Here is a 27,865-nt window from a genome sequence, read left to right on the forward strand (position 1 = left end):
AACAACAAAGGGAAAATGGCCATAAAAGACCAAGACCAGAGGAAGCGAGTTGGTTCTCATGGCGCTCAGATGAGAAGTCGATAGCTTTGGGTGAGAACTCTCGGAATTATAGCAACCTGCATATTACGTCTTTAAGAGGTTTGGATGGGAGGGGCTTTGAATGAATGTCAACCACATCACAGCAGCCGATTGTACCCTCTCTGAACTGTGGTTTTAGGCATCTAGTTCAACTCCCCACTGTGCCTCTTCAACAGCGGCTGGACTCCGTGATCCATAGGATCCTTCGCAGTTATAAGATTCTAAGATCAGATTCCTTTTCCTGCCTTTTATAACTCAGTCGAAATTCTGTGTCAGTTAGGCTCTGTCAGTGTTCTGTGAGTCTGACAGTAATGGAATCAGCAGTTAAGAGTCTATCAAGTAATTAACTAATTGAACTTGAACTATGTAACAATGCGTTTTGATGGTTCTTCTGATATATAGGAAGGTAAAGGTAAAGGTTCCCCTTGACAATTTTTGTCCAGTCGTGTTCGACTCTAGGGGGCGATGCTCATCCCCGTTTCCAAGCCACAGAGCCAGCGTTTGTCTGAAGACAATCTTCCGTGGTCACATGGCCAGTGTGACTTAGACACTGAACGCTGTTACCTTCCCACCGAAGTGGTCCCTATTTATTTACTCGTATTTACATGCTTTGGACGCTAGGTTGGCGGGAGCTGGGACAAGTGACGGGCGCTCACTCTGTTGCGTGGATTCGATCTTACGACTGCTTGGTCTTTTGACCCTGCAGCACAGGCTTCTGCGGTTTAGCCCGCAGCACCACCACGTCCCTGATATATAGGAAGACTTGTGAGTAAAACTGAGGCACCATTGCCAGTTGGGGTAAAACTGACTAACAATAAGGGGGTGGTATATAGAGATGGGCATGTTCAGGGCTTCCCTTTTGCCAAAGCAGACTGAAGGTTTTTTTCCTTGTCAGTTTGTTTGCTTCGGCATGCTGGGGTAGCCCACCCACCCCATTCCTTCTGCCCCGTCACCTCAGCCTATCTGCTGCCGCTGCCTGGGTGCCCTGAGCCCCAGGTGCCCTCCTCAAAGGCATCAGCCCCCGGCAGGAAAGCTGGGCCTCTAGCCTGTGCCATGCTCAAGAGACAGGGCCCTGACTTCCCTCTGCCAGGAACCAGGTGGCTGCCTCTGTGCATGTGCCCACTGGCCAGCTCATTGCCAGGGAAGCCCCAGCCCCAGGCTTTCCTGGCAACCAGCTAGCTGGCAAACTCATGGGCAGAGGCTGCATCCTCCGGCTTTGCTGCTGCCCTTGCCTCTCCGGACCACCCAGGGAGCCTGAAGTTTGGTGGCAGCAGCGGATACTCCAGGCCACGGGTGTGTGTGTGCGTGCAGAAATGAGTCCAAACCACCACAAACCACAAAAACCATCCATTTTCTGGCCGGTTACTGCAGGAAGCAACACTTTGTCATGAGTTCCTGCACGGGAGGATTGTTTTAGTAATTTTATAAGATTGCAAGGCTCCGTTTAAAAAAAACAACGAACAAAGGCAAGGTGATGGGAATCTTGATTCCTGTCAGCATTTCTTTATCCTGTCATGCAAAGACACCCAACTGTTGGCGTCAAGTGTCCTGGAGTCACCAGTAAAAAACACAGAAAGGATTGGATAGATTTTTCTTGCCTCCCTCACAACATTTGTGTGAAGTCCAGCATGGCAAGAAAAAAAAGGTTGGGTTCTCTGAGGACGGTGGGCCTGAGACTTGTTTGCCCAACCTGCCATGGCCATTGGCAGAATTCTGGACATAAAGGCCAACCAGGGGTTACACGTAGACGGGTTCGGCACACCCAATCCCAGGCCCCTCCATTGCTCACCTTCACTGGGTCGTCCTCTCCAGCCGACCCCCTAATATTCTCTTCTAAAGCATCAATTTTCAACAGGGGTTATATGGCCCTCGTTGGGGGTGGCTGGGACTGCCACATTTGAAGGGGAGGCACAGCCTAGAAACAATTCTTCACCCACCTTATAAGGACCTTTACATTACTTCTACAACCTTGATTCAGCCTATATTTCTTTCATGTTGTGTTTATGGTTGTTGAGAACGGCAGCTCTAAAGGGCTGGACAGTGTCATCATGTCGTGGCCCCCACACCTTTCCCCATAGGTCCTCTTGCCACACATCACACCTATTTCTCCCTGTACCTCATATATCAGCCTTTTAGGCCAAAAACGGGTATGCATGGGGGGGTCCAGAGATAATCTTCTCTATAAAAAAGTGGTATTATTAAGAGACCCACCTTGTGTCCCACTTAGCACTTAGTGGAAAGGAGAAGTGGGTGTTTGGGGTTTTTGGAGAGAGTGGGAAAAGGGAAGGGAAGGGTCTGAAAATATGGGAATTTGGGTGAACGATGACAAAAGAAAGTGGTTGTGACAAGATAAATGACATTGCTTGATGGTTTAAAGAAAATAATCTGAAGGAAATTACAGTAGGCAGCAACAGGACTAACGAGGTAGGGCTGCTCTCTCACTTGAAGGAATGTTTCCTACAAAGAGTTTTTTTTTTAAAAAGATATCCTGCCTATAAACTTAACAAGTGAAGAGCAACATCGTACATTTGAGAAAATGAGCCATATAACCAGATCTAGAAGGCCGGCCCTTCAGAAAGGATAGAAAAATGGGTTTTAATCATGGAAATTGGACATTTCATTAAAAAAAATTCCTTCCCCAAATAGAAGAGAGAAAAAAACATGGAGTAAAGCATAAAATGAAAAGCAAAAAAAGGTATCCTAGCAAAATGTGACACCACTCAGACGCTGAGAAACAACATCCACACAAAGGGGGAAGACTCTTTGGATTTCTCAAGATCTCCTGCTTCCTTTTTCATCCTTTATTTTCCCCCTCCTTGTCTCTTTCAGTGCTAGATTAGTAACAGACTTAGCAGGGGGCAAAAAAACCCCCTCACAAATGCTCCCACTGTTTTCAGAGAAATGCCTCCCATTTCTGTTCCTTTTCTGATCGGAGGAAGACATGGAACATGAAAACGTTACCAAGAGTGGCCATGTTTCACCCCTCATTGTTTTGAGTCTTTCTCTCATTTCAGAGTTCAAGCAAATCATTTCCCTCACATAAGACAACCTTCATTTGTAAACTGTGAACAACTGTGGCTTTTCTGGTGCAGAGCGAGGTTATCCCTTCGACTGAAGTTCCTTCCGCACTCTGAACATTTATACGGTTTCTCCCCTGTGTGGGTCCTTTGGTGATTAGCAAGAGTACTGTTGTGTCTGAAACTTTTTCCACACTCTGAGCATTTATACGCTTTCTCCCCTGTGTGGGTTCTTAAATGGTTAGTAAGGGTACTGTTGTGTCTGAAAGTCTTTCCACACTCTGAGCATTTAAATGGCTTCTCTCCTGTGTGTGTTCTCTGATGGGAAGCAAGGTTACCCCTCTGCCTGAAACTTTTCCCACACTCTGAACATGTATATGGCTTCAGTCCTGTGTGAGTTCGCTGATGGGCAGACAGGCTACCTCTCTGGGTAAAGCTCTTTCCACACTCTGAGCATTTGTAGGGTTTCTCTCCTGAGTGGGTTCTTTGATGGTTCGCAAGGTGGTTGCTCTCCCTGAAGTGCTTTCCACACTCCAAGCAAGTAAACGGTTTCTCTTTTGTATGGGTGCTTTGATGGGCAGCGAGGTTGCCCCTCTGGCTAAAGCTCTTTCCACATTTGAGGCATTTATAGGGTTTCTCTCCCGTGTGGGTTCTTTGATGGACAGCAAGAGTACTGCTGTGCAAAAAGGTCTTCCCGCACTCTGAGCATTTGTATGGTTTGTCTCCTATGTGCCTGCTTTGATGGAGAACAAGGTTTTCCCTCTGACTGAAATTCTTTCCAAATTCTGAGTATTTATGTAGTTTCTCTTCTCTGTGTGTTCTTTGATGGCTACTAAGGTTACTGTTGTGTGTGAACTTCTTTCCACACACGGCGCATTTATAGGGTTTCTCACCTGTGTGGATGCTTTGATGGGTAGCAAGGTTATCCCTTCGCCTGAAGCTTTTTCCACATTTTGAACATTTGTAAGGTTTCTCTCCTGTGTGGGTGCTCCGATGGGTAGCTAGGTTACCCCGCTGGCTGAAGCTCTTGCCACACTCTGAGCATTTATATGGTTTCTCCCCTGTGTGGGTTCTTTGATGCACAATGACATGTACCCTACACCTGAAGTCTTTCCCACACTCTGAGCATTTAAATGTTTTTTTTGCTTCACGTGTTCTTCCAGGTATGCTAACATTTGCTGTCCAAGTTACATTATTTGCCCATTGAGGGAATGTTACTCTTTCCTTCCTGGTGTGTCGTTCGTCCGGCAGTGGAACATCAGGACAGGCTGTTCTTTGGGTACTGATAGATTTCTCCCTCCACTGGTCATGGTCTTCCATGTCCCTCTTTCTCACACAACCTGCAGGAATAAAGATAGAAACATGGTCCAGAACGAAGGGATCCTCAATTCAGAGAACACCCCAGTTTGGATGAAGACACAGAAGAGGCCAGTGAGGCGAATGGCCATTGTCAGCTTGGCCACTTGGATTGTAAGTTTAGAGTGGATCCCCCTCCCCTGCAAAGAAGCTATTATGCACTTCTGTGAGCAGGAAAGGAGTTAAAACAAACAAACGAAACTGCAGCTATCTTTGAATACAGTGGTGCCTCGCAAGACGATGTTAATTCATTCCGCGAAAATCGCTGTTTTACGAAAACATCATCTTGGGAAATGAAAAAGCCCATTGAAATGCATTGAAACTGGTTCAATGCATTCCAATGGGCTGGAAACTCACCGTCCAGCGATCCAGTGTCCAAGATCCTCCATAGGGGTGGCCATTTTCGCTGCCTGTAAAGCAGGGAATCCGTCCTGAAAACACAGCAGGGAGCCATTTTGCACAGCGGGCGGACATTTTAGAACCGCTGATCAGCTGTTTCAGAAATATCGTTTAGCGAAAAATCGGTTCCCGAAGCAGGGAACCTATTATCATGAAGCGAGTTTTCCCCATAGGAACATCATTTTGTGATTGCAAAAACTTTATCGTCAAGCGGTTTCATCGTTTAACGAGACAATCGTTAAGTGAGGCACCACTGTACTACTGTCTACTCTTCTCTATTGTTTTAATGATGGATTATTTCTCATATTGATCTTATGAGTATGGCCCTATCCCTTTTATCCTTCCGAAAAAAAGCTAAAGTGGTCTTTTAGATACATTTCTTAAAACTAGGGCACTCTTGAGGTTCTTGGCACTGATGAGGAAGAAAAAAAAACCTGAAGTAAAAATAAAACTATTTAATAAAATATTTCCCAACATTGAACCCCAAGGGGGTTGACAAACTGTTTTCTGGAGGGTCACTCATCACCTTACACATGTTGTAGTCCTTGTCAAACAATGTATTCCTTGACTTTTCGGAGCCGGATATCAAAGTTCGTGTGTATTTGTGTGAATGAGGAAAGGGCCATTTGGGGAAGAAAGAAGCCTCTACTTTCTGAGAAAGGATGATTTTACCTAGTTAAAAATGCTTTTTATGTAAACGTGGCAGGGGGGGTATCTCAGGTTACTTGGCTATTATCAAAGAGGGGGTCATGATTTGAAAAAAGTTCGGAACCACTGACTAAGGGTGCAATTTTAGAAACAAATGCTCTTTCTAGATTAATATATGCTCTGACGCATCTTAACCTTGGAGTCTCCGTGAAGAGTCATAAGGAGTGGCAGGAGACTATGCTAGGGGCAATCATGGTTGAGGTGAACCAAAGGCCAAGTCACAGATAACAAGACTCTTGGTTGATATATATGTTCAACTAGGCCTTTTCGTCCATAACATTTTCCTCCAATTGTTTAGATATAAATATATCTGCATTATATCCTAAACTTCTAATACCAGGAAATGTTGCTTTCTCACAATGCCACATAGAGGATCCTTTACCCAGCATGGCCCATGTTCAAGACTTCGTTGGTGTAGAAAAATGGCAGCAGCCATTCCTGTTTCGAGGGTCTCCCAAACAAGTCAGGGAGGGAGCCTTACCCAGAGAGGCCAGATCCTTAGAAATCTCCTCCATGACTTCCTGCTGCAGAGCTCTTTGGTCTGGATCCAACAGAGTCCACTCCTCCTCCGTGAAGTGCACAGCCACCTCCTCAAACATCTTGAGATTCTGAAATTAGAAGGTCTTGTTATTACCAGAGGAGATGGTTTCCAGTGATGTTGACAGGTCTTGTGCTCTGAGTCCTGAGTTCGAGTCTTGGGTCTCAAGGCCCAAGTCTGAGTCTCAAATCCTTTTGCCCGCCCCCTGCTATCACTACCCCTTTCCCTCTGCTACCACGCCTTACTCCACCATTGCCCCCACTAACTGATCTCTGCCACTGGGCCTCTCTATCTGCTCCTGTGGCAGCCACCCTCCTCAGAGGCAGCAGGGAAACTGGGCCTGCTGTCTCTGAGGAGTGGATCACGCCCGCCCTGTCCCTCCCACCCCAAGAAACCTAGCATTAAGGCATTTCCCTTTTCTCATTATCTATTCCCATAAAACCACCAAGACTGTAAATCTATCACAAAAATCTTATGACGTAAAATCCACACTTTGAAAGCCGTGTACTACCCTCCCCGTCATCAAAAGCATATGGAAAATGTATGGAAACTGAATCAAGAACAAGGAACTAGGAGTGTGTGTGTGTGTGTGTGTGTGTATGTGTGTGGGGAAATCCTATGAGGAAATGTAATATTGGAACATTTTGCTTTATTTTAGAAGACAACTAAGGAGGAGGGATAAGACAGAGGTGAATACAATTAGGCATGCTGTGAGAAAATTGGATAGGAGGGGGAAAATCCTTTCTCTTAATAATTGTTATAATTGAAGGCCATCAAATAAATTCTGTCTTATGGCGACCATTTTCAGAGTTTTCTAGCTAGAGTACTGTACTCAGAAGTGGTTTCCCCTGCCCTTCCTCTAGAGGGAGCCCTGGGACTGTGCAGCTTGCCCAAGGCCACCCAGGCTGGCTTTTCTCCTGGGAGGTACAGTGGGGGCGGGGGATTGAACTCCCAGCCTCTGGCACCGTAGCCAGAGAGAGTACCTAACACACATCCCATCTCATATGAGAATCCAAAACCATAATAAAAAAAGGGGATCAACATGTTTGAGGCATTAAGAGACAGAGGGAATGGAGTTGAACAGAGTCACATGGCTAAGCCAGCTGCATCAGGATTCCTCGTTCTCCCCTTTGTCTGTTTTCCAGAAACAGCCCTTGCAACCAGCTGCCATGGAAGAAACACGAGGAAGCCAGAGGACGCTGCACAAGCTGCAACACTTCATTTCTGTGCTGCTCCTCTCCCTTTGAAATGTTTCTAGTTTCTCTACAAGCACGACGGGAACTCAAGAACAGGTCAGTTGAGCTTGCTTTTTTCCTCCTCCGTCTCCATCACTTTTCCTTTTGTGCTGTGTCGCTTAGAAGGTAAGCTAGAAGGCCAGGACTCTCCCACTGGAGCTCACAAGAGAGGCCTGTAAATTTCTGAGAGCCTTGGTAGTAAAAAAAATGCATAAACAGAGCACATAATTAAACTATAAAATGAACTGCCACAACTTATGCTTTCCTCCACCAATATCAATGGAATGAAAAGAAGAGAGAAAAATCACAGAATAGAAGGCTACCTGTGACTAATACGCACAGGAAGGTTATCCAGCTATATCTCTAGGCAACAGGAGTTTGGATACCAGTTGCTGAGGAGGAATAAAAGGAGAGGATTCAATGCTCTCCTGTTCTGCTTTTGAGTTCCCTAGAGGCATCCGGCTGGCCACTGTAGAAGACACTACATCAGACAAGATGGGCCGTTGGACAGATCCAGTAAGTCTCGCTTTATTCGTATTTTGGAACTGGGACATCCAGACGACATCTTCCCATTCCCACCATTCCCAGCACTTCTCTCCGATTCGTCTTCTCCTACCTGATCGGGCTTAGCTGAATCCATTTCCATAGTGAAAGCTGAAGACCCACAGCTTGTTCCACCACCTAAGAGGCCGAACAGAGGAGAAAGGGTAGAGACTTTGTTTTCAAAACATAATTAGGCAAATGCATTCCCTGGACCAGGGAGCAACCAGGCAGAAATTTTCTAGGCCCACATTTCCTGCACTGAAGGGTCAATCAGACAACCGTATAGCTCCTTATTTGGTCTGCTTTTGGTGTGGTGTGGTTCTCCCTCTTTTCCAGCAATTACATTTGCTGTTCCTGCTCCATTCTAGCAGAGCACAAGGGCTGCAGTTTATTTGGTGCAGCTGATTATCCTATTCTGAAATCTGTGTGGTTGCTTCATTCTCACCCTTGTTAGAGCTGTGGGTGGCATTACCTTTGGTGACAAACCTGTGACATGTGCAGTTGTTTGTGACAGTAGAAAAGAAGGCAGAAAAACCCCTTACTCTATTTTTCTCTTCTCACAATGTTTAATATTCTCCTGAGTGACACAGTGTTTTTTCAAATATCAGGGAATATCCATGCTAAGCTGATGTATTGCTGTAGCACTATTCCACTTACTATACTGAACTCAAAAAAGAAAGAAGTAGCTGCAGCTTATGGAAAGACAGCTGCAACAAAAGAAGGAGAAAGGGTTAGAGAAAGGGATGTCAATAACTGAAAGGGAGACAAACTATAACAATTTGAAGTGCTGACTGGATCTTTCTTATGGGAGAAGAAACGTCTCCCATGTGAATGTAATAATTACTCAAGTGCGAGACGAAATACATCATACTAAAGGCAAGATATGACCCAGATTGCTTCAAATTCCCCTATCTAGCTGGTGTTTGGAGCAAGTGTCTTAGAAAGCAGCCCCTCCAAACCTATTTCCAAAAATCAGGCAGTGAAGTAATTGGTGAAGATAGAAATGTCTCTATCATGCTTTCCCATACAATTCAATGTGCAGCGGGGCTCAGATTCCTCTGCTCTATGTAACACACCCTTCATCTCCCAACCAGGCCCAAATCAAGTGAGAAAAGAGCCAAGAAGGTCAAGCCTACTCAAGAAACATAGAGATCAGAAAAATCCCTTACCTGGCAAGGCAGCAGCTCCATCATTTTCCTGCACAACCTGCCTCAACTCTATCTGCTCTCTAAGGTCCTTTGTGCCTTTCTCTGCCTGGTGGAACACAGCAGTTCTTTTGCCTAACACGGCCTGCATCGGAAAGAAGACGGAAGAGAGAAGAGAGGGAAAGAGGCAAAAAGGAAGGAATGCATGCAGACTGTTTTGAATTGTTTTAACTGTTTTAGTTTATAATGTTTAATGGAGTAGACTCTGTCTAAAAGGGCAGGATAGAAATCTAATAAATAAATTAAAAATAAATAAATTCAGTGAAAGAATCAGACCAGCAACCTATCTGCTTCTGAGCCCAAATCAAGGCAGAAACCCTCAGCTGGCTGGGATCTGATCATCTGGCAGAGCACCTCTTCCCATAATCTCTCCTCTCCACCCTGACTCTGGAATACCCTCTTTCTGCAAATACACCTAGTACTGACTATAGTATCATAGAATCATAGAAAAGTGAAATTGGAAGGGCCCACAAGGCCATCAAGTCCAGCCCCCTGCTCAGTGCAGGAATACAATCAAAGCAGATCTGCTAGGTGATTATCTAAGTTTTTCTTGAATGCCTCCAGTGTTGGAGCCCTCACTTACTCCTGAGTTCACTGGCTCCACTGTCGTACTGTTCTAACAGTTAGGAAGTTTTTCCTCATATTCAACCGAAATCTGGCTTCCTTTAACTTGAGCTCATTATTGCATGTCCTGCACTCTGGGATGACCAAGAACAGATCTTGTCCTCCCTCTGTATGACAGCCTTTGAAATATTTGAAAAGTGTTATCATATCACCCCATCAGTCTTTTTTCAAGGCCCAATTCTTTCAGCCTTTCTTCATAAGGCTTGGTTTCCAACTCCCTGATCATCCTTGTCGCCCTCCTTTGAACGTGTTTCAATTTGTTAGCATCCTTCTTGACGTGTGGAGTCCAGAACTGGACATAATACTCAAAGTGAGGCCTAACCAGTGCTGAATAGAGGGGGACTAGAACCTCATGGGATTTGGAAACTATACTTCTGTTAATGCTGCCTAAAATAGCATTAGCCTTTTTTGTAGCCACCTCACACTGTTGGCTCATATTTGGCTTGTTCCAAGATCCTTCTTGCTCGTAGTTTTGCTGAGCCAGGTATCCCCCATCTTGTAACTGTGCAATTGGTTTATTTTTCCGACGTGCAGTACTTTACACTTTTCCCTGTTGAATTTCATTCTGTTGCTTTTGGCCCAGTGCTCCATCCTATCAAGGTCATTTTGAATTTTCTTTCTATCTTGGAAGTGGTCCCCAACCGTTTTAACACCTCGGACCAGTTGGGGAAGGTGGGGCACCCCCCACACTCACGTGTAAGTGCAAAGGAACGGGGCCCCTCACGCAGGCACGTGCACACTCACGTGCATGTGCGAAGGGGCTGTGTGGGGGATGGAGTGCATGTGGGGTGGGTGGGAGATCTGTTTCCTTGGCCCAGTCCAACCCAGACAATGGACCAGCACCGGGCCCCCATGGACCTGGGGTTGGGGACCCCTGTTATAGGGTATTAGCTATTCTGCCCAATTTGGTATCATCTGTAAATCTGACAAACATTCCCTGCACTCCCTCATTCAATTCATTAATAAAGATATTGAAGAACACCGTACCCAGGACTGAGCCTTGGGGTACCCCACTTGTAGCCTCCTCCCAATAAGAGAAGGACCCATTAATCATCACCCTCTGAGTATGATTCCGTAGCCAACTGTGTACCCACCCGATACTTGATCTAACCAGCCTACACATAGTTAGCTTGCTAATCAAGATACAGTGGTGCCTCGCTTAATGACGATAATCCATTCCAGGAAAATCGCTGTTAAGCGAAAACATCGTAAAGCGAAATAAAAAAACCCATTGAAACGCATTGAAATCTGTTCAATCCGTTCCAATGGGGTAAAAACTCACCGTCCAGTGAAGATCCTCCATACGGCGGCCATTTTCGCTGCCTGTATAGTGAGGAATCCATTCCTAAGCACAGTGGGGAGCCATTTTAAACACCCGGCGACCATTTTGAAAACCCAACAATCAGCTGTTTATGATAATCGTAAAGCAAAAATGGGTTCCAGAAGCAGGGAACCGATCATTGCTAAGCGAAATTCCCCCATTTAGACCATTTGTAAAGCAGATTCATCATAATGTGGGGCAATCGTTAAGCGAGGCACCACTGTATCATGGGGCACTTTGTCAAAAGCTTTGCTGAAGTCCAGATATACTACGTCTACAGCATTTCCTGTCTGCCAGGGAGGTGACCTGAACAAAAAACAAGATCAAAGTTTGACAGGATTTCTTCTTGACAAATCTGTGTTGGCTTCTAGTAGAGATGGGGGTGTTCGAATACGAATATCCCGCCACATGTGGCATTAACGAGGGTCCGGCCCCATGGAGTCGGACGGTCCATTCACCGATCCGCCGTGGACGCAGATGGCGTGATTCTACCAATGGCTCCGCAGCACACGATCCGCTCACCACTCCTGGCAGGAGGCGGGAGGACAAGCCTCGCTGCAAGGTCGAAGAGTGGCGAGTGGATTGCGCGCTGCGGAGCCATTGGTAGAATCGCGCCGTCCACGTCTGATCAGTGAGTGGACCATCCAGCCCCATTGGTCTAGACCCTCGTTAACACCACCTCTGCAGGGATATTTGTATTCCCCATCTCTAGCTTCTAGTTGTTACTGCATTGTTTTCTAGGTGGTTGCACAATGACCGCATTACGATCTGTTCCAAAAATTTGCCTGGGATTGATGTCAGGCTGACTGGCCTATAGTTCCCAGGTTCTTAAATTTTTTGAAGATAGGGACAACATTGGCCCTCCTCCAGTCCTCTGGCACCTCCCCCGTTTCCCATGATTTTGAGAAAAGGGACGGAGACTCCTGTCCGAGGACAACCAAGCAGCTAGTGATAACATTAGCCATTTTCTGACCTTTTGAATGCTGAAGGGGAAATGCGCTCACCTGCTCCACTTCCTTTCCTTTCTCCTCTGCTTGACTCAGGAGAAAACCTTCGGCCAGGGCCACCGCCTGGGAACTGGTCTCCGCCCCACATTCCTGGACCCAGCTCTGCATCTTTGGGGGCAGGACCGTCAAGAACTGCTCCAGGATCACCAGGTCCAGGATCTGAGTCTTTGTACAGCAGGCTGGCTTCAGCCACTGAGAGCAAAGGTGGTGCAGTCGGCTACAGACGTCCCGGGGCCCTTTGCCATCCTGGTAACAGAACCTCCTAAAGCATCGGCGCCGTACATCCCAGCTGCCAGGGTCTGTGGCTGGATTCTTCTGGACTGGTGCTTCTCCCCTATTTCCAGGCTTAGCGGCCTCTGGACGTCCTCTTTCTGCTTCAGGTCCAGCTGAAGGTTGTCCTTCCATCTTTGTTCTACCTGCCACCTTCTGCTTCTTTGACGGGACTCCAAGTACCCCCTCGCTTTGTTTCAAAAGGCAAGGACAGAGCTATGGTCGGGTGGAGGAACGACATCAGGCAGATGCCCCCCAACCCCTTCTGTCTACATTCATTTTGGATGTTGGGCAAAAAAGACCTCCACGCACAACAGAGAATAGAAAGTTCTGTCTTCTTCCTACAAGAAAGAGAAGGGACTATTAAGGTGGAGGGGGCACCAAGGAGAGGTGGGTGGAAAGCAGTCAAAACACCTAGTTCTACCCGTGTCACTCGTGCGAGTCAGGAGGTGAGGCTTGAAGAGCCTGACGCTGAGGGAGGCCCAGAAAGAAAAAGCAAGAAACTGGGCCTTCTCAGCGGTGGCTTCTTGCCTCTTGAACAATCTGCCTCTGGAGATTCACACGGCTCCCTCGCTGGGTACTTTTAAAAATCAATTACAAACGTGGATGTTTAGGCAGGCCTTCCCCCAAGTTAATTCCTGATTTTCTCACCTCTTCTCTCTATTTGATTTATGTTGTATACTCTCCATCTTGCAGAATTGTTTAATTGTGTAATAGTTTTTTCTTATATTTGTTTTGTATTTTATGTTGTAAGCCGCCTAGAGCGGGGTATTAAATAAATAAATAAATAAATAAATAAATAAATAAATAAATAAATAAATAAATAAATAAATAAATAAATAAATAAATAAATAAATAAATCAAACAAACAAACAAACAAACAAACAAACAAACAAAGCACTGCACAAACCTTAATGACCCCACAATATTCTATTATTTTCTCCTCTCATTCCCATCGTTCCTTCTGCCCTCAAGAGACTCTCTTATCATTTCTGCCTTTGGTGGAGGGGAAGTCGTCTTAATACATTCAGCTACAGATCACAAACTCACCCATTAGCAAGGAACAATTCTGACTTTATAGGCATTTCCAGAAAGCAAGTTCTCAGAAGGATTTTCCCCATGGCTTTCTTCCAGAGTCACCCTGGGGACGGTGCAGCTTGCCCAAGGCGACCCAGCCTGGCTCTACACAGGCAAGGAGGCACAGAAGGGGATCGAACTCCTAACGTCTGGCTCAGTTATGTATCTGGCTAGGGATGGGGGGGGGGGGAACAGGGCAAGCGGCTTTTTCCTCATCCAGCCCCTTCCTTGTTCTTTTATTGCTTTGCAAAGGGAAAGAGGTATGAACCAATTCCTTCAAATTCTGAGGCAAGAGTCTTGAGCAACGTCCCACAAACTGGTGATGCGATCCAATCTGCATTGTATTCCCCCTTTGAATGTAACCTCACCTCTGGAATTATCTCCAAGGTGGTGAATGTATCAACTGCCTGTGCTGTTTTTTTTTAATACTGTATATATACATGGAAAAGAAACCACCCCAAGCTCCCATTTGAAAGAAGCCAGTTTTCATTTGGGGAGTGGGGCTTGTCTTTTCAAAAAATAAATCTTCACGATCATCCTCTTAGAACAGCAGAGCTGAAAAGGGACCCTAAGAATCCTAAAGTCCAGCCCCTGTCAAGGAAATTCAGTGGGGAATTCGAACTCCAAACCTCTGGCTCTGCAGCCAGAGGTCTAAATCAAGGAAGGATCAAACTTCATTGCACACACTCTTCCCACCCCAACCAAGCCTTGGGGTGACTCTAGAGAAGACCTAAGAACAGCAAATTACCCGTGCAGCCCCCACAGCTGGGTCTGCAGACCATTCCTCCCACCCCCCTGACCTCCTGCGGTTAGACCACTGGTTCTTAACCTTAGGTTACTCAGGAGTTTTGGACTGCAACTCCCAGAAGCCTTCACCACCAGCTGTCCTGACTGGGGTTTCTGGGAGTTGCAGTTCAAAAGCATCCAAGTAACAAAGGTTAAGAACCACTGGGTTAGACCACAAGACAGGAACATATAGATCCGGCTGCAGGATCAAGACCCTTACCTCCCCCTGCCTGATTTGGGGGGGGCATCTGAATCCTTTGGAAAGGACTACCATACAATTTGGGGATTCTGGGGTTCCAGTATGGATTTGGGGCATTCTGTCTCACACCACCCCGTGGTGCCTGATTTTTGTTCTGTTTTTTTCCCCCTCTCAGTTTGCCAGAAAGAAAAAAGAAAGTAGACCTTCATGCAGGAGCCTGGACCCCATGCTAGCCATGGGCAGGAAAGAGGTTACATCCTGGATTCTCTTTATTTACAACTAGCCTCCTCCCCTTGCATATCCCTCCCGCTCACCTCCTTTCTTGTCTCCAGGACCCTTTAAGAGTCCCTGACAGGAGGGAGGGGCGGCTGATCTGGGCAACCTAATGCAGACATTGCAGCACCACTCTGAGAAGTTTGTCTCTCTGATTTTAACCCTGAGATGGCTTCTCACTTTCTTGCCTCACTAAAAAGAGTGAAAGAAACCTCTTGTCTCAAAATCTGGGCAGGAGATTCAAGCCACGGGTCTGTCAGGCTGTTCAGGAGCATCACTGTTGTCATTATGTGTCCTTTCTTCCTACTTTTAGTGATGACCTGATGACTTCATGTCCTCCGAATGGTACTGCCTTTAAAAGCCCGGCTCAGGTCTTGCAAAGGTCCTATTGCAAAGAGTCTCGCTCAGCTCTTGTACCATCAACAGCCACTCAGATCCTGCTAGTGGTGTAGTGGAGGATTTTTAAAGTGATTAGGCTTCTCACCCCCTTCATGGATTGCTGCCTTGTTTTGGCGAAGGGGTTGAGTAATTCAGAGAAGCTATAGGCTATGCCGTACAGGGACACCCAAGACAGAAAGGTTATAGTGGAGAGTTCTGACTAAATGTGATCCACCTGGAGCAGGAACTGGCAGGCCACTTCAGTATATTTGCTAACAAAACCCCATTAACAGAAACAAAAGGCTAAAAGATATGATGCTGGAAAATGAGCCCCCCTCAGGTTGGAAGGCATCCACCATGCTACTGAGGAAGAACGGAGGACAAGTACAAGTAGCTCCAGAGCTAATGGAGTGGTTGGGCCAAAGCCGAAAGGATGCTTAGCTGTGGACGTGCCTGGAAGTGAAAGGAAAGTCCGATGCTGCAAAGAAAAATACTGCATAGGAACCTGGAATGTAAGATCTATGAACCTTGGTAAGCTGGAGGTGGTCAAACAGGAGATGGGAAGAATAAACATTGACATCCTGGGTGTCAGTGAACTAGAATAGATGGGAATGGGTGAATTCAATTCAGATGATTATCGTATCTACTATTGTGGGCAAGAGGCCCGTAGAAGAAATAGAGTAACCCTCATAGTCAGCAAAAGAGTGGGAAAAGCTGTACTGGGATACAATCTCAAAAATAATAGAATGATTTCAATACACAATTCAAGGCAATCCAAGTTTATGCACCAACCATGGATGTTGAAGAGGTTGAAATTGACCAATTCTATGAAGATTTACAACACCTTCTTGTTCCATGATTGCTCCTCAGTGGGCTTCCTGCTGTCAATTATATAGTTTTCTGTTGTGTTTTGCCTTAGCCGCCTTCTTCTTCTTCTTTTCCATGACAAAGTCTTACCTCAAAGGAAATGGCTCCCATTTTTCCCCATCTGTACAGAGAATAAGCTGGTCATCACAAACACTCTTTTCCAACAGCACAATACATGGAAATCACCAGATGGGCAATATCGAAATCAGATTGATTATATTCTCTGCAGCCAAAGATGGAGAAGCTCTATACAGTCAGCAAAAACAAGACCTGGAGGTGACTGTGGCTCTGATCATTCAGCAAGGTTAGACTGAAGAAAGTAGGAAAAACCACTGGGCCACTCAGGTATAATCTAAACCAAATCCCTTATGAATACACAGTGGAAGTAAAGAACAGATTTAAGGAACTAGATTTGGTGGACAGAGTGCCTGAAGAACTTTGGATAGAGGCTCGTAACATTGTCCAAGAGGCAGCAACAAAAACCATCCCAAAGAAAAGGAAATGCAAGAAAGCAAAGTGGCTGTCCAATGAGGCCTTAGAAATAGCAGAGAGGAGAAGGGAAGCTAAATGCAAGGGAGATAGGGAAAGTTACAGAAAATTGAATGCAGACTTCCAAAGAATAGCAAGGAGAGACAAGAGGGCCTTCTTAAATGAACAATGCAAAGAAATAGAGGAAAATAACAGAAAAGGAAAAACCAGAGATCTGTTCAGGAAAATTGGAGATATTAGAGGAACATTTTGTGCAAGAGGAGGTGGCAAGAATACACAGAGGAATTATATCAGAAAGATGTGGATATCCCATACAACCCGGACAATGTAGTTGCTGACCTTGAGCCAGACATCCTGGAGAGTGAAGTCAAGTGGGCCTTAGAAAGCCTGGCTAACAACAAGGCCAGTGGAGGTGATGGCATTCCAGTTGAACTATTTAAAATCTTAAAAGATGATGCTGTTAAGATGCTACATTCAATATGCCAGCAAGTTTGGAAAACCCAACAGTGGCCAGAGGATTGGAAAAGATCAGTCTACATCCCAATCCCAAAGAAAGGCAGTGCCAAAGAATGCTCCAACTACCGCACAATTGCACTCATTTCACACGCTAGCAAGGTTATGCTCAAAATCCTGCAAGGTAGGCTTCAGCAGTATGTGGACCGAGAACTTCCAGAAGTACAAGCTGGATTCCGAAGAGGCAGAGGAACTAGAGACCAAATTGCTAACTTGCGCTGGATTATGGAGAAAGCCAGAGAGTTCCAGAAAGATATCTACTTCTGCTTCATTGACTATGCAAAAGCCTTTGACTGTGTGGACCACAGCAAACTATGGCAAGTTCTTAAAGAAATGGGAGAGCCTGACCACCTTATCTACCTCCTGAGAAACCTATATGTGGGACAGGAAGCAACAGTTAGAACTGGTCATGGAACAACTGATTGGTTCAAAATTGGGAAAGGAGTACGGCAAGGCTGTATATTGTCCCCCAGTTTATTTAACTTATATGCAGAATACATCATGCGGAAGGCTGGACTGGATGAATCCCAAGCCGGAATTAAGATTGCCGGAAGAAATATCAACAACCTCAGATATGCAGATGATACCACTCTGATGGGGGAGAGCCGGCGAGCGAGGAGCACTGCTGGCCCTTTTCCCTGATCCGCAGCTTAGCGATGCCTGAGAGTGGAACTCGCTCCCAGCCTGTCCTCGAAGAGTGCCCCCAACAGCGCCGCCAATAGCGCTGCCGCCGCCTCTTCCAGGAAAGCATCTCCGTGGCTCTCTTTCTCTGTCAGCACCCCCAGCGCTAGCCTGGCCAGCGGCTGCCTCAGCACCCAGCAATGCTTCCTCCTCCTCCTCTTCATCCTGCATCAGCCATCTCGGCTCTGGAGGCTGCCTGGGCTCGCCTCGCAAAGTTTGCTCCTCTCTCGTGGTGGGGGTAGCTGCTGCTGCTGAGTGCACCTTTTTTTGAAGGGGGTCCTCAGAGGAAGGATGCCAGACCTCTGTATGTGTTTGTGTGTTTTTGTGCATGCGGGCGCACCTACAAGCACCTGTGGGGGCCCCGCCCCATTCTGTTTAATTTTGCAGGCACCGATGGGGGCTTTTCTCCTTTGGCAAGGCGATTCTGTGAGGGTTTTTTAAAAAAATTATGTCATGCCCTCCTCCCCTCTTGCTTGGCGGTTGCTAGCACTCCCCTTCTCTGTTTCTTCGTCCTGCTGCTGCTGCTGGTGGTGGTAGTGAAGAAGAAGCTGGAGGGGGCCGTGGCTGGCGACGAGGGCTCGTGCGCCCCTCCTCCTCCTCCTCCTCCTCCTCGGCTTCCTCCTCCTCCTCCTCGGAGCCCCAGCCGGGCTAAAGAAACTCCTGGGCACCTTCCTTGGGCTCTTGCTCCGCTTGGGGGAAAATCTGATGCAGCCCAGCCTCGCCCAGACTCTGCCTCTAGCAGCCCCCAGGTGAATTGAATTTGAGACCCCTGAACTAGATCAAGTCAAAGTGTGTTGGGGCAGAATTAACCCAGTCTAATCAATCTGCACTCTGGCTTCATTTCAAGGTGCAGACATAGATGTTGTTTTGTGTGCATCCCACAAACGCTGTTTCAACATGTGTTCCAAGTAGAACACACCAACTGCACAATAATAGGGTCACAATTAACAACAACCAGATCTGCTAGAGGAGGCAGCTAATTCTTTGAAAACAACCATTTTCTCTCCTCTGAATCATAGGAAAGGAAAATGGGTCCAAGCCCGTTTCCCACAGCTTATAATCAAGAGTCATGGCTTCTCGCTGCTTTCTCTGGTTGGTGCTTCTTAAATTAAAAGAAAGAGGAGGGAACAAGGATGTTAATTGCTAGTACTGAATTGAATTCGAGAAGAAATGGGGAGAAAACAGTTGGGCGATATGTGGGCAAGGAAGCCCCAGGGCCCTCCCCTCAAAACCCTGAGGTCCCATCCTCTAAAATCCAAATCTTAATTGGTGCAAAGGATGTTTCCTGAGGGCCTCTTTTAGAGAGACCTAGATGCCCACATCTCACGTCTCGTCCTATCGAAGGGTTAAGAGCACAGAGTCGGGATTCCTAGATCGGAAATGGGAACGAGGCATGTCTTCCGTTCCAAATGCTCCCTCTCTAAAAGAAGTGCCTCCCTGTGCCTCTTTTTAATTCCTCCGGAGGGAAACGGGGCTTCTGTTCTTGTAAGGGTCGCCTGGCCTGCCTTTTATTCCTGGAATCTGGAAAGCCTCTCTCTCTCTCTTCCTCCGAAGTTGTCCCTGGGGGGTGAAGGCGGGTCCCTCCGGGGGGGGGGGGGGTGTCGGGAGGGGAAGGGTGAAGGGATCTGGGGCACTGGAGGAGGAGGGACAGGGCTGGAGAAAGAGACCCCCAAGTTTATTTTCTTGTTCCTCTTCTAATGTGATTTATACTGCTTCTGAGAGTGATCCTGTCACTCTTATGTCATTAACATCCTGATAGTCCCATCCTGTGTTAATGCTGCAGTTGTTCCTTTTTCTGTGGACTGAATCCTCACCTGGTCATAACTGACCACCATGGGGAAGACATTGTAGGAAGGCACCAGTGTCTTAAAAAAACCCTGGATTTTGAGCCATGAACGGTCACCCTGAAAAGCCACGAAAGTTCACCCTGACACAGATTTGTTTGTCTCAAAAGTGCTACAATATTTTGCCCTCCTTGTTAGGGATTTCCCCCCTTTTAACTCTGGATGGGGACACCAACACCATAAAGCATTTGGTTGATAATGTAAAAGTCGTGTTGGCTATCTTGGGCCACTTCTCAGGCAGTGTCCCTGGCCGAAGGCTTCCCCTTGAGCAGTGGTTCTTAACCCTTTTGAAAGAAACGCCCCCTTGAGCCATTAGGAAGTTATCATCGCCCCCCTCCCCACTGTGATATCTTTCTTATTCATTCATTCATTCATTTATGACACTTACATCCAATGACCCCTGAAAACAAAATTCAATTCCAAGAAAATGAAATGCCCCCAAAAAGTAACATTTAATGATTTAGTTGCAAGCGAATTTTAAGATGCAAAAAGAAATATAAAAAGGGCCTAAACAAACCACAATGCAGGCACTAAAAATTTCAAGACGAAAACTCTGAAACTAAATTAAGATTGGAGGAAAATAAATATTCATGCACACTGTAAAAAGGCTGCAGCCATCTTAACAGGTTTGGCTTGCTCCAGCGCCCCCCTACTGCCCCCTTCTGGTCCAGTGCCCCCACGCCGCCCCTTTTCGTTCTACCGACCCCCTGAAAAATGAAATCGCCCCCTGGGGGGCATTATCGCCCACGTTAAGAACCACTGCCCTTGAGTCAGGCAGAGGATCAATAACAGGAATGGCAGCAGGTAAAAGCTATTCATCTCAGGGGCCTAGCGTCTGCTGCCTATTTCGCTGCCCTCTCTTCCCTGCTGTTCTGTTGAAATTTGCTGCCCTCATCCCTGTTACTTTTGAAAGCAAGGTGTGTGTGGGGGGCAGTGTGCACCTTGCTTTATGGCAGAATCATAGTTCCAGATCTGAGTCTCCTTTAAAATGAGGTGTATACCCCCCCACAGTGTGCCTAGTCTTCTAATGACGTCTTTGATCTATTATTGTCCCTGTTACAGCTGTAGTGACCCCTCTCTGTGGGCTCAGGGGAGCAATCCCCTTCCCCTTGACTTTGCCTGCTGGCTAACATGAGATAAGAAATCCTACCACTTCCTGCCCGTTGCGCGCATTTTTCTTGTGCAAAACTGAGTATTATGTCTCATACCAACCGGAACCCAAACCTCAAGATGATTGCTTTTGTCATTTGTTTTCTGTTCCTTTTCATAACATGTGTTGGATCTTTATTCGTTTTTCAAATCCAAAATTTATCTGCAGAGATTCAGTCTGGCTTTTCCAGTAGCAGGGAAGGTTCCATCCCTAATCAGACAGAGCCTCCTGCAATGGGAGATGATGAAGAGGCCACTTTGATTGGTAAGGATTAATGGTGGGAGTGTGTGTGTGTGTGTGTGTGTGTGTGTGTGTTACCCTATGTCAAGCGAAAGGAGGGGTGGGTTGAAATCCAGTACTTTGTTGCAATTAGAGTAGGCTCATTGACTCAGTGGAGCTTGCGTAGATGTTGGCTCACCAAATTCCTACTGATTCAGTAGACCATCTCTAGTGACTTCTTGCTAGATTCCAGCCTCTTATCTCTTTTGTTTCACAGACTCTTTTGAGAACAGACATTGCAGCCTTTCCCTCACCTCAAAACTGTATTTTTATTTTCACTTGTCCAAGACCTTGTGCCTAGAAACCAGCCCTTTGATATCTGACCAGGAGGCCAAATGTCAAAAAGAAGCCTTTTCCTACAAACAACATAAAAAAACCTCTGAAATACCGATTCAGGAGATGAGAGATCCAGAGGCTCATCAGTATTTCACTTGGTCTCTTTTAATTCTGTTTGCTTGTTTCTTTATACTCTCAACAACAATCTTGTGAGGTAGGTCAGCCTAAAAGGAAGTGGATGAGTTCATGACTCAGGGTACCAGAATAGACTTCCCCAGCTCCCTACCTCTTGAATTAACCCAGACGTTCTGACTTTTTTTCCTTCTTTTTGGCATGCATTTTTGAGAAACTCTCACACCTCTCCACCTCTCCTGCACTACCATTCAACCCACTTTTTAAAAAATTTAATTAGATAAAGTAAAATAAATTAGAAAAAATATAATTTCAAATAGATGAGAAAGACAAGAACATACTGAAATATGAAATTAAAAATAAGGTGAAATATTTTCCTTGTCACCAAATATAATAAAAATGTAGTTCATCATAAGGAATAATAATAACAATTGCATGTCCACAAGTTGCTTCTGACTTACAGAGACTTTTCCCACATATATATGTATGTATATATGAAAAGAAAATAATGCTGGGGAGGTTATAGGAACAGAGGAAGACCTAATGTAAGATGGACTGACATGATAGAGGAAGCCACAGCCTTGATTTTGCAAGACCTGAGCAGAGCCATTAAAGATTAGGATCTTTTGAAGGTCATTAGTTGATAAGATTACCATAAATCAGAAATGACGATGGCACATAATAGCCAATGCAAGCATGGGTCAAATAATAATAATCATAATGTACCATTGAGTCAATTCTGATGTGTGTTTACACTTTTCAAGGTTTTCTAGGTAGAAAATACACAGAAGTGGTTTCCCATTCTCAGGTGTCCCAGGATTGTGCAGCTTGCCCAAGGCCACACAGGCCGGCTCTACTTGCAAGAGATTCAGGGAGATATTGAACTCGCCTAAAGAACAGTAGGAACAAAATGAAAAGGATCGTCCTACTCAAATCCATCAAGGCTATATATTGTCCCCCTGCTTATTTAACTTATATGCAGAATACATCATGCGGAAGGCTGGACTGGAGGAATCCCAAAACGGAATTAAGATTGCCGGAAGAAATATCAACAACCTCAGATATGCAGATGATACCACTCTGATGGCAGAAAGTGAGGAGGAATTAAGGAACCTTGTAATGAAGGTGAAAGAGGAGAGCTCAAAAAATGGTCTGAAGCTCAACATCAAAAAAACTAAGATCATGGCCACTGGTCCCATCACCTCCTGGCAAATAGAAGGGGAAGATATGGAGGCAGTGACAGATTTTACTTTCTTGGGCTCCATGATCACTGCAGATGGAGACAGCAGCCACGAAATTAAAAGACGCCTTCTTCTTGGGAGGAAAGCGATGACAAACCTCGACAGCATCTTAAAAAGCAGAGACATCACCTTGCCAACAAAAGTCCGAATAGTCAAAGCTATGGTTTTTCCTGTAGTGATGTACGGAAGTGAGAGCTAGACCATAAAGAAGGCTGACTGCCAAAGAATTGATGCTTTTGAATTGTGGTGCTGGAGGAGACTTGAGAGTCCCCTGGACTGCAACGGGAAGAAACCTATCCATTCTAAAGGAAATCAACCTTGAGTGCTCACTGGAAGGACAGATCCTGAAGCTGAGGCTCCAATACTTTGGCCATCTCATGAGAAGAAAAGACTCCTTGGAAAAAACCCTGATGTTAGGAAAGTGTGAGGGCAAGAGGAGAAGGGGACGCTAGAGGACAGAGATGGTTGGACAGTGTCATTGAAGCGACCAACATGAATTTGGCCAAACTCCGGGAGGCAGTGGAAGACAGGAGGGCCTGGTGTGCTCTGGTCCATGGGGTCACGAAGAGTCGGACACGACTAAACGACAAGAACAACCCAAATCCATTGAGACAGAACCCAGGTTATGAGCAGAGACTGAACTGCAGTACAACCACCATGTCACTGGGCTCATCAGATCTACTTCCAGTCATCCAGACCAGTGGTTCTCAGACTTGGGGCTCCAGCTGTTCTTGAACTGCTAGCTATGCTGGCCAGGATTTCTAGCCATTGCTGCTCAAGAACATCTAGGAACCCAAGCTTGGGGATCACTGACAACATCAGGACTAGAAAACATATTTCTCTTTTAATTTAAAAAAAACTTAATCGTATATCCGGTGAAGAGGAGGGGAATGCACCTGTCACAATATTCAGTGCTAGACAATATCATAGAGTTTAGATCATTTATTGGAGGAAATGGCAAAAGCCTGAAGTGATGGATCAAGTAACATTTGTCACACACACACACAAACACCAGGCAAGGCAGAGCACAGTTTTACTTCATGACCGTGTTACTCATCACAGCTTCCCACAGTTGGGTACGAGGGCGCAGGGGGTTGGTGACAGCTAGTCCCTTGGAAATTTTGGGTTTTTTTAAACTTTTTTTTTCCTACAAAGGGGGCATCTCATCCCCAGCAACCTCTGTTGAGACGACAAGTCAAAACCGCTAATCACATCTACTGAGAAACATCTAAGGTGAAATCAAGAGAGACAGTTTTCCCTTTAAATTAGACAGATAGCTCACTGCACACATAACAAGGCAAAGGGTGGAAAGAGAGCAGCTCCCTCTGACGGCAGAGACATACAGGACTCCACTGTAAAAAGAGACAACATCTGGGGCAGAATTGGTCAGTTCACAAGAGCAGGACCGGTGACTCCCTGGTAGGAGGCTTTCCCAAGGGAACGACCTGCTCCCATCAAGACCAGCCCTGTCCTTCGGCAAGGTGAGGCAGCTATCTCAACAGCTATTTGTTCTTGTTGATATTTTGATTGTCAGAAAGGGAGAACAAGTACTTTTATTTCTTTTTTTAAAAAATACTCAGGTGAGAGAAAAACAGCTTGTCTATAGCCTTGAACGGTGACTGATGAATGAGGAAAGGAGGGGTTTATGGCCACCATTTGGGGTTCTGCCCCAGGTGGCAAAATATCTCCAGCCACCTGTGTGGCACAAGGATACTACGTACAGTGGTGCCTCGCATTATGACTGCCCCGCATTACGACAAAACCGCATTACGATGACATTTTTGTGATTGCTTTTGCGATCACAAAATGCTGATCTAAATGGGCTTGTTTCACTTTGCGATGATCGGTTCCCTGCTTCAGGAACCAATTCTTTGCAAAACGACAATTTTTCTACAGCTGATCGGCGGTTTCAAAATGGCCGCCGGGTAAATAAAATGGCTCCCCACTGTTTTCTGGGACGGATTCCTTGCAAGACAGGCACCGAAAATGGCCGCCCTATGGAGGATCTTCGCTGGACAGTGAGTTTCCAGCCCATTGGAATGCATTGAAAGGGTTTCAATGCGTTTCAATGGGCTTTTTATTTTTGCATTACAGCGGTGCCTCGCTTAACGAGCGCACGTATAACGACGAAATTGCATAGCGATGCGGTTTCCGCGATCGCTAATGTGATCGCTTACCGATGGCCCCAATGGGCGAAACTCGCAGAGCAAAGGTCGGTAAGCGTTTCGCTTACCGACCTTCGCTTTGCGACCCGCGGATCAGCTGTTCGGCGGGTCCAAAATGGCTACTGGAACAGCCAAAATGGGGGAGGGCACGAAAATGGCTGCCGGCTATAGGAAGACTTCGCTAAACGGTGAGTTTCCAATGGCTTTTTACTTTCTGTTTAACAAAGTTTTCACATAGCGAAGGTTAATCCGGAACGGATTAACCTCGCTATGCGAGGCACCACTGTACAATGTTTTCGTTCTACAGCGATTTCGCTGGAATGAATTAACGTCGTAATGCGAGGCACCACTGTATGTGGCTGTTCTATTTCCTTGGGACACCCTGGTAATCATTTACTTGTTCTTTCCTCTTCATTTGTTGTTTTTAAAAAGCAAAGTTTACCTAACCTGAATGTATCCCAAAGCGTATCGCCTGGCAACTTAATGACAGCACCCTCTTGGCTGATCATTCCACTCAGAAGCATCACAGGCCTGCTTCTGACATGAATCAAACACGGCAGCATCAGCAGTGAGATTCTGCAGTGAACTAAAGGCTCCCATTTAGGCCAGCCCTATCATTAGTGTAAAATGAGGGCAACACATGGTGGAAACACACACTGAAAGTCGACATAGTTGCTATCAAACTCCCCAGGGCCTGTGATCAGCACACACCCTTGTCGGACTTTCTGCTTCCCCACCATCATCCGAGAGAAAAGGAGCGATGTTGGTGCCTCCTCTTTTGTTCCGGAGATGTTTTCTAATTAGGAGAACCCTTTTTGAGCTTTGTACCTAATCTGGAAAGATCGGACTGACTGCACGTGGCCTACTTGGGTTCAACAAATGCCTCACCAAAAAAAGAGGAAAAAAAAGCAGAAGGAAGGAAGAGGAGGCTTTGGCTGCATAGGATCCAGTAGCTGAATCGAGAAATTCAGGGGACAAAGGAAAGGAAAGAGAAGAAGAGAAGGGAAGTTGTCTTCTTATCCCCATTGGTGGCCATTCTCAAAAATATAACTGCAAGTGCAGTAAAAAGCAGTTATAGATACATCTATACAGTGGTGCCTCGCTTTACGATTGCCCTATTTTATGACGAAACCGCATTATGATGATCTTTATGCAATCGCAATTGTGATCCCAAAACGATGGTCTAAATGGTTTTTTTTCGCTTTGCGATGATCGGTTCCCTGCTTCGGGAACCGATTCTTCACAAAACAACGATTTTAAAACAGCTGATCAGTGGTTTCAAAATGGCCACTGGGTAAACAAAATGGCTCCACGCTGTTTTCTGGGATGGATTCCTTGCAAGACAGGCAGCGAAAATGGCTGCCCTGTGGAGGATCTTCGCTGGACGGTGAGTTTTGACCCCATTGGAACGCATTGAAGGGATTTCAATGCGTTTAAATGTTTTTTTTGCTTTATGATGTTTTTGCTTAATGGCGATTTTCCTGGAACAGATTATCGTCGTTAAGCGAGGCACCACTGTGTTTTTAAAAGATACTACTTTAGCAGGCATTGGATTCTGAGGCAACCTTGTAAACAAATTCATAAAAAATTACTTGCCTGTAAAATTTACTCATTCACAAGGTGCTAGAAGAGGCGAGATGGACGGTTTAATGCCTTTTCCAGGAGTTTGCTGAATTTCTGTCCTGGGTTCAGGGGACAGGATTCCCCTTTCTCTAGCAGCCCCCTGGATGACAATACACTGCCCTTCCCTCATCCACTAGCTTGCTTGCTTACTGCATGGCTTTGTCACCTCTGGTGACCAGGCTCCTGTTCAAGGGAGGGTGGAAGATGTCGTTAAAACAGGCCTGAGAAGATAAGTAAAAAATGGCCACTCACTCCAAGCACTTTGCATTTTAAGGTCTAAAGTGAGAGCAAGCAAGGTGTGCCACTCTGAATTTTGCTAGACTGCAACTCCCATCGTTCCTCAGCCGTACCTATGCTGCCAAGGATTGATGGAGCCTAGTTGGCATGTGGAATGGCACCCACAAGAAAAGGATAGCTTTTGTGAGGATTACAGAGCCCAAAAGTAAGGGCTGGTTCCCTAGACAGGGGTCTTCCCCCCACCCCACCCCCAGGATATCTAATACTGCATCGAAACCTGCTTGTGTTTTTCAGGTGGCTTTTATCACCTATCTATTAGTATTCTCTGCTTGCTCACAAAACAACTTCTGGCTTTTTGAGACATGATGGCAGCACTACCTGGCAGTCACTATGGAACATACTATTGCTGTGTATTGCAATGTCACCATGAAAATGGGTGCAAAACCAGCAGGTAAAAGCAGCAGGAAAAGTACGGGAGGGAGCAGAAGTGAGGAATGGCTTCAGCTGCTGGAGCAGAAGATCAAATTGGACTGGAGGGGTGAGGGAAAGGAAACAGAAGTTCAATCTAAAGTGACATTGAGCTTCCAAATCTCAGTAGACCAGTAAGTCGCATTCTTGCAAACAATTTTCACTTGATACCTTGTCTCTTGAACAGATAAATGCTTTGATACACAACCCCTAGTAACAGTTTCCAAGATTTGTAATCTTTCCAAAACATCGACACAAACAGAGCATCCCAAATGGCTTAAGATACGCCAGAGGCACTGAGAAGATATTCAGAAGTCACAGACACTGGTAGTTATTTGCGAAATATGTATGCAACCCAGCACTACAAACAAAGAACAATTTATGGAATATTTTACATATATTTTCAAGGTGGGAAAGTAGTGGTACTATTACTGCAAGATTTGGGGGCAGACATCCTGGGTCCTGCTTAGGGGAATTACCCTGAAAGGCCCTCCAAAAACAGAAGAGTTGGGGTGATGATGTGAGATGATTCAGTCAAGCTGGTGAAATTACTTATGTGCCCCACTGAGGAATAGGCTCTGTCTCCCCTTGCCCTCTACCAGCTCAAACAACATAAGTTAAATGATTTCCTGTCGTGTGGGAATTATTTAACAGGCTCTAATAGCTGCAAAACTGGATCTAATTAGATTTCAACGGACAGGCCACAAAATAGTCTCATAATCAATCAAAGTTTCAAAAGACAAAGGTGATCTTTTATGCTCTACTTCCAAAGTATCTGGCTGGCCCCTGTCGGTGTGATCCAGTCCGACTCTTCCCCTGTTGCTAACATCAATATCCTTACATTTGGTAACATCCGTCCCACAATAAACATTCACACTGGATCAAG

At 45.8% G+C, this 27,865-nt stretch overlaps 2 protein-coding genes and 1 long non-coding RNA gene across 3 annotated transcripts in view; 1 reads left to right on the plus strand and 2 right to left on the minus strand.

Moving 5' to 3' along the window:
* Positions 1-2,654: 2,654 nt before the first annotated feature.
* Positions 2,655-27,865, minus strand: part of LOC110069838 (uncharacterized) — a 43,892-nt gene continuing 18,681 nt past the window's right edge. Inside the window, exons 9-10 of the mRNA XM_078388304.1 lie at positions 26,441-26,454; positions 2,655-4,167 (exon numbers count right to left, since the gene is read on the minus strand). Of these exons, the coding sequence (XP_078244430.1) occupies positions 3,114-4,167; positions 26,441-26,454 (1,068 nt within the window). The 3' untranslated portion in view covers positions 2,655-3,113. The remainder of the gene's footprint in view (positions 4,168-26,440; positions 26,455-27,865) is intronic.
* Positions 4,319-14,706, minus strand: LOC110069836 (zinc finger and SCAN domain-containing protein 23). The gene is made up of 7 exons (XM_078388292.1): positions 14,678-14,706; positions 12,029-12,642; positions 9,044-9,164; positions 7,948-8,012; positions 6,040-6,166; positions 4,809-4,882; positions 4,319-4,435 (listed from the first exon to the last, which is right to left on the minus strand). Exons 2-7 carry the CDS (start codon positions 12,434-12,436, stop codon positions 4,427-4,429), a joined length of 804 nt encoding a protein of 267 aa, XP_078244418.1. The 5' UTR covers positions 12,437-12,642; positions 14,678-14,706; the 3' UTR covers positions 4,319-4,426.
* On the plus strand, positions 19,008-27,863 carry LOC144587494 (uncharacterized). The gene is made up of 2 exons (XR_013542649.1): positions 19,008-19,049; positions 20,727-27,863. It is a non-coding gene; the product is annotated as an uncharacterized LOC144587494 (long non-coding RNA).

Source organism: Pogona vitticeps, chromosome 2 (assembly GCF_051106095.1).
Source record: "Pogona vitticeps strain Pit_001003342236 chromosome 2, PviZW2.1, whole genome shotgun sequence".
NCBI classification, from domain to species: Eukaryota; Metazoa; Chordata; class Lepidosauria; order Squamata; family Agamidae; genus Pogona; species Pogona vitticeps.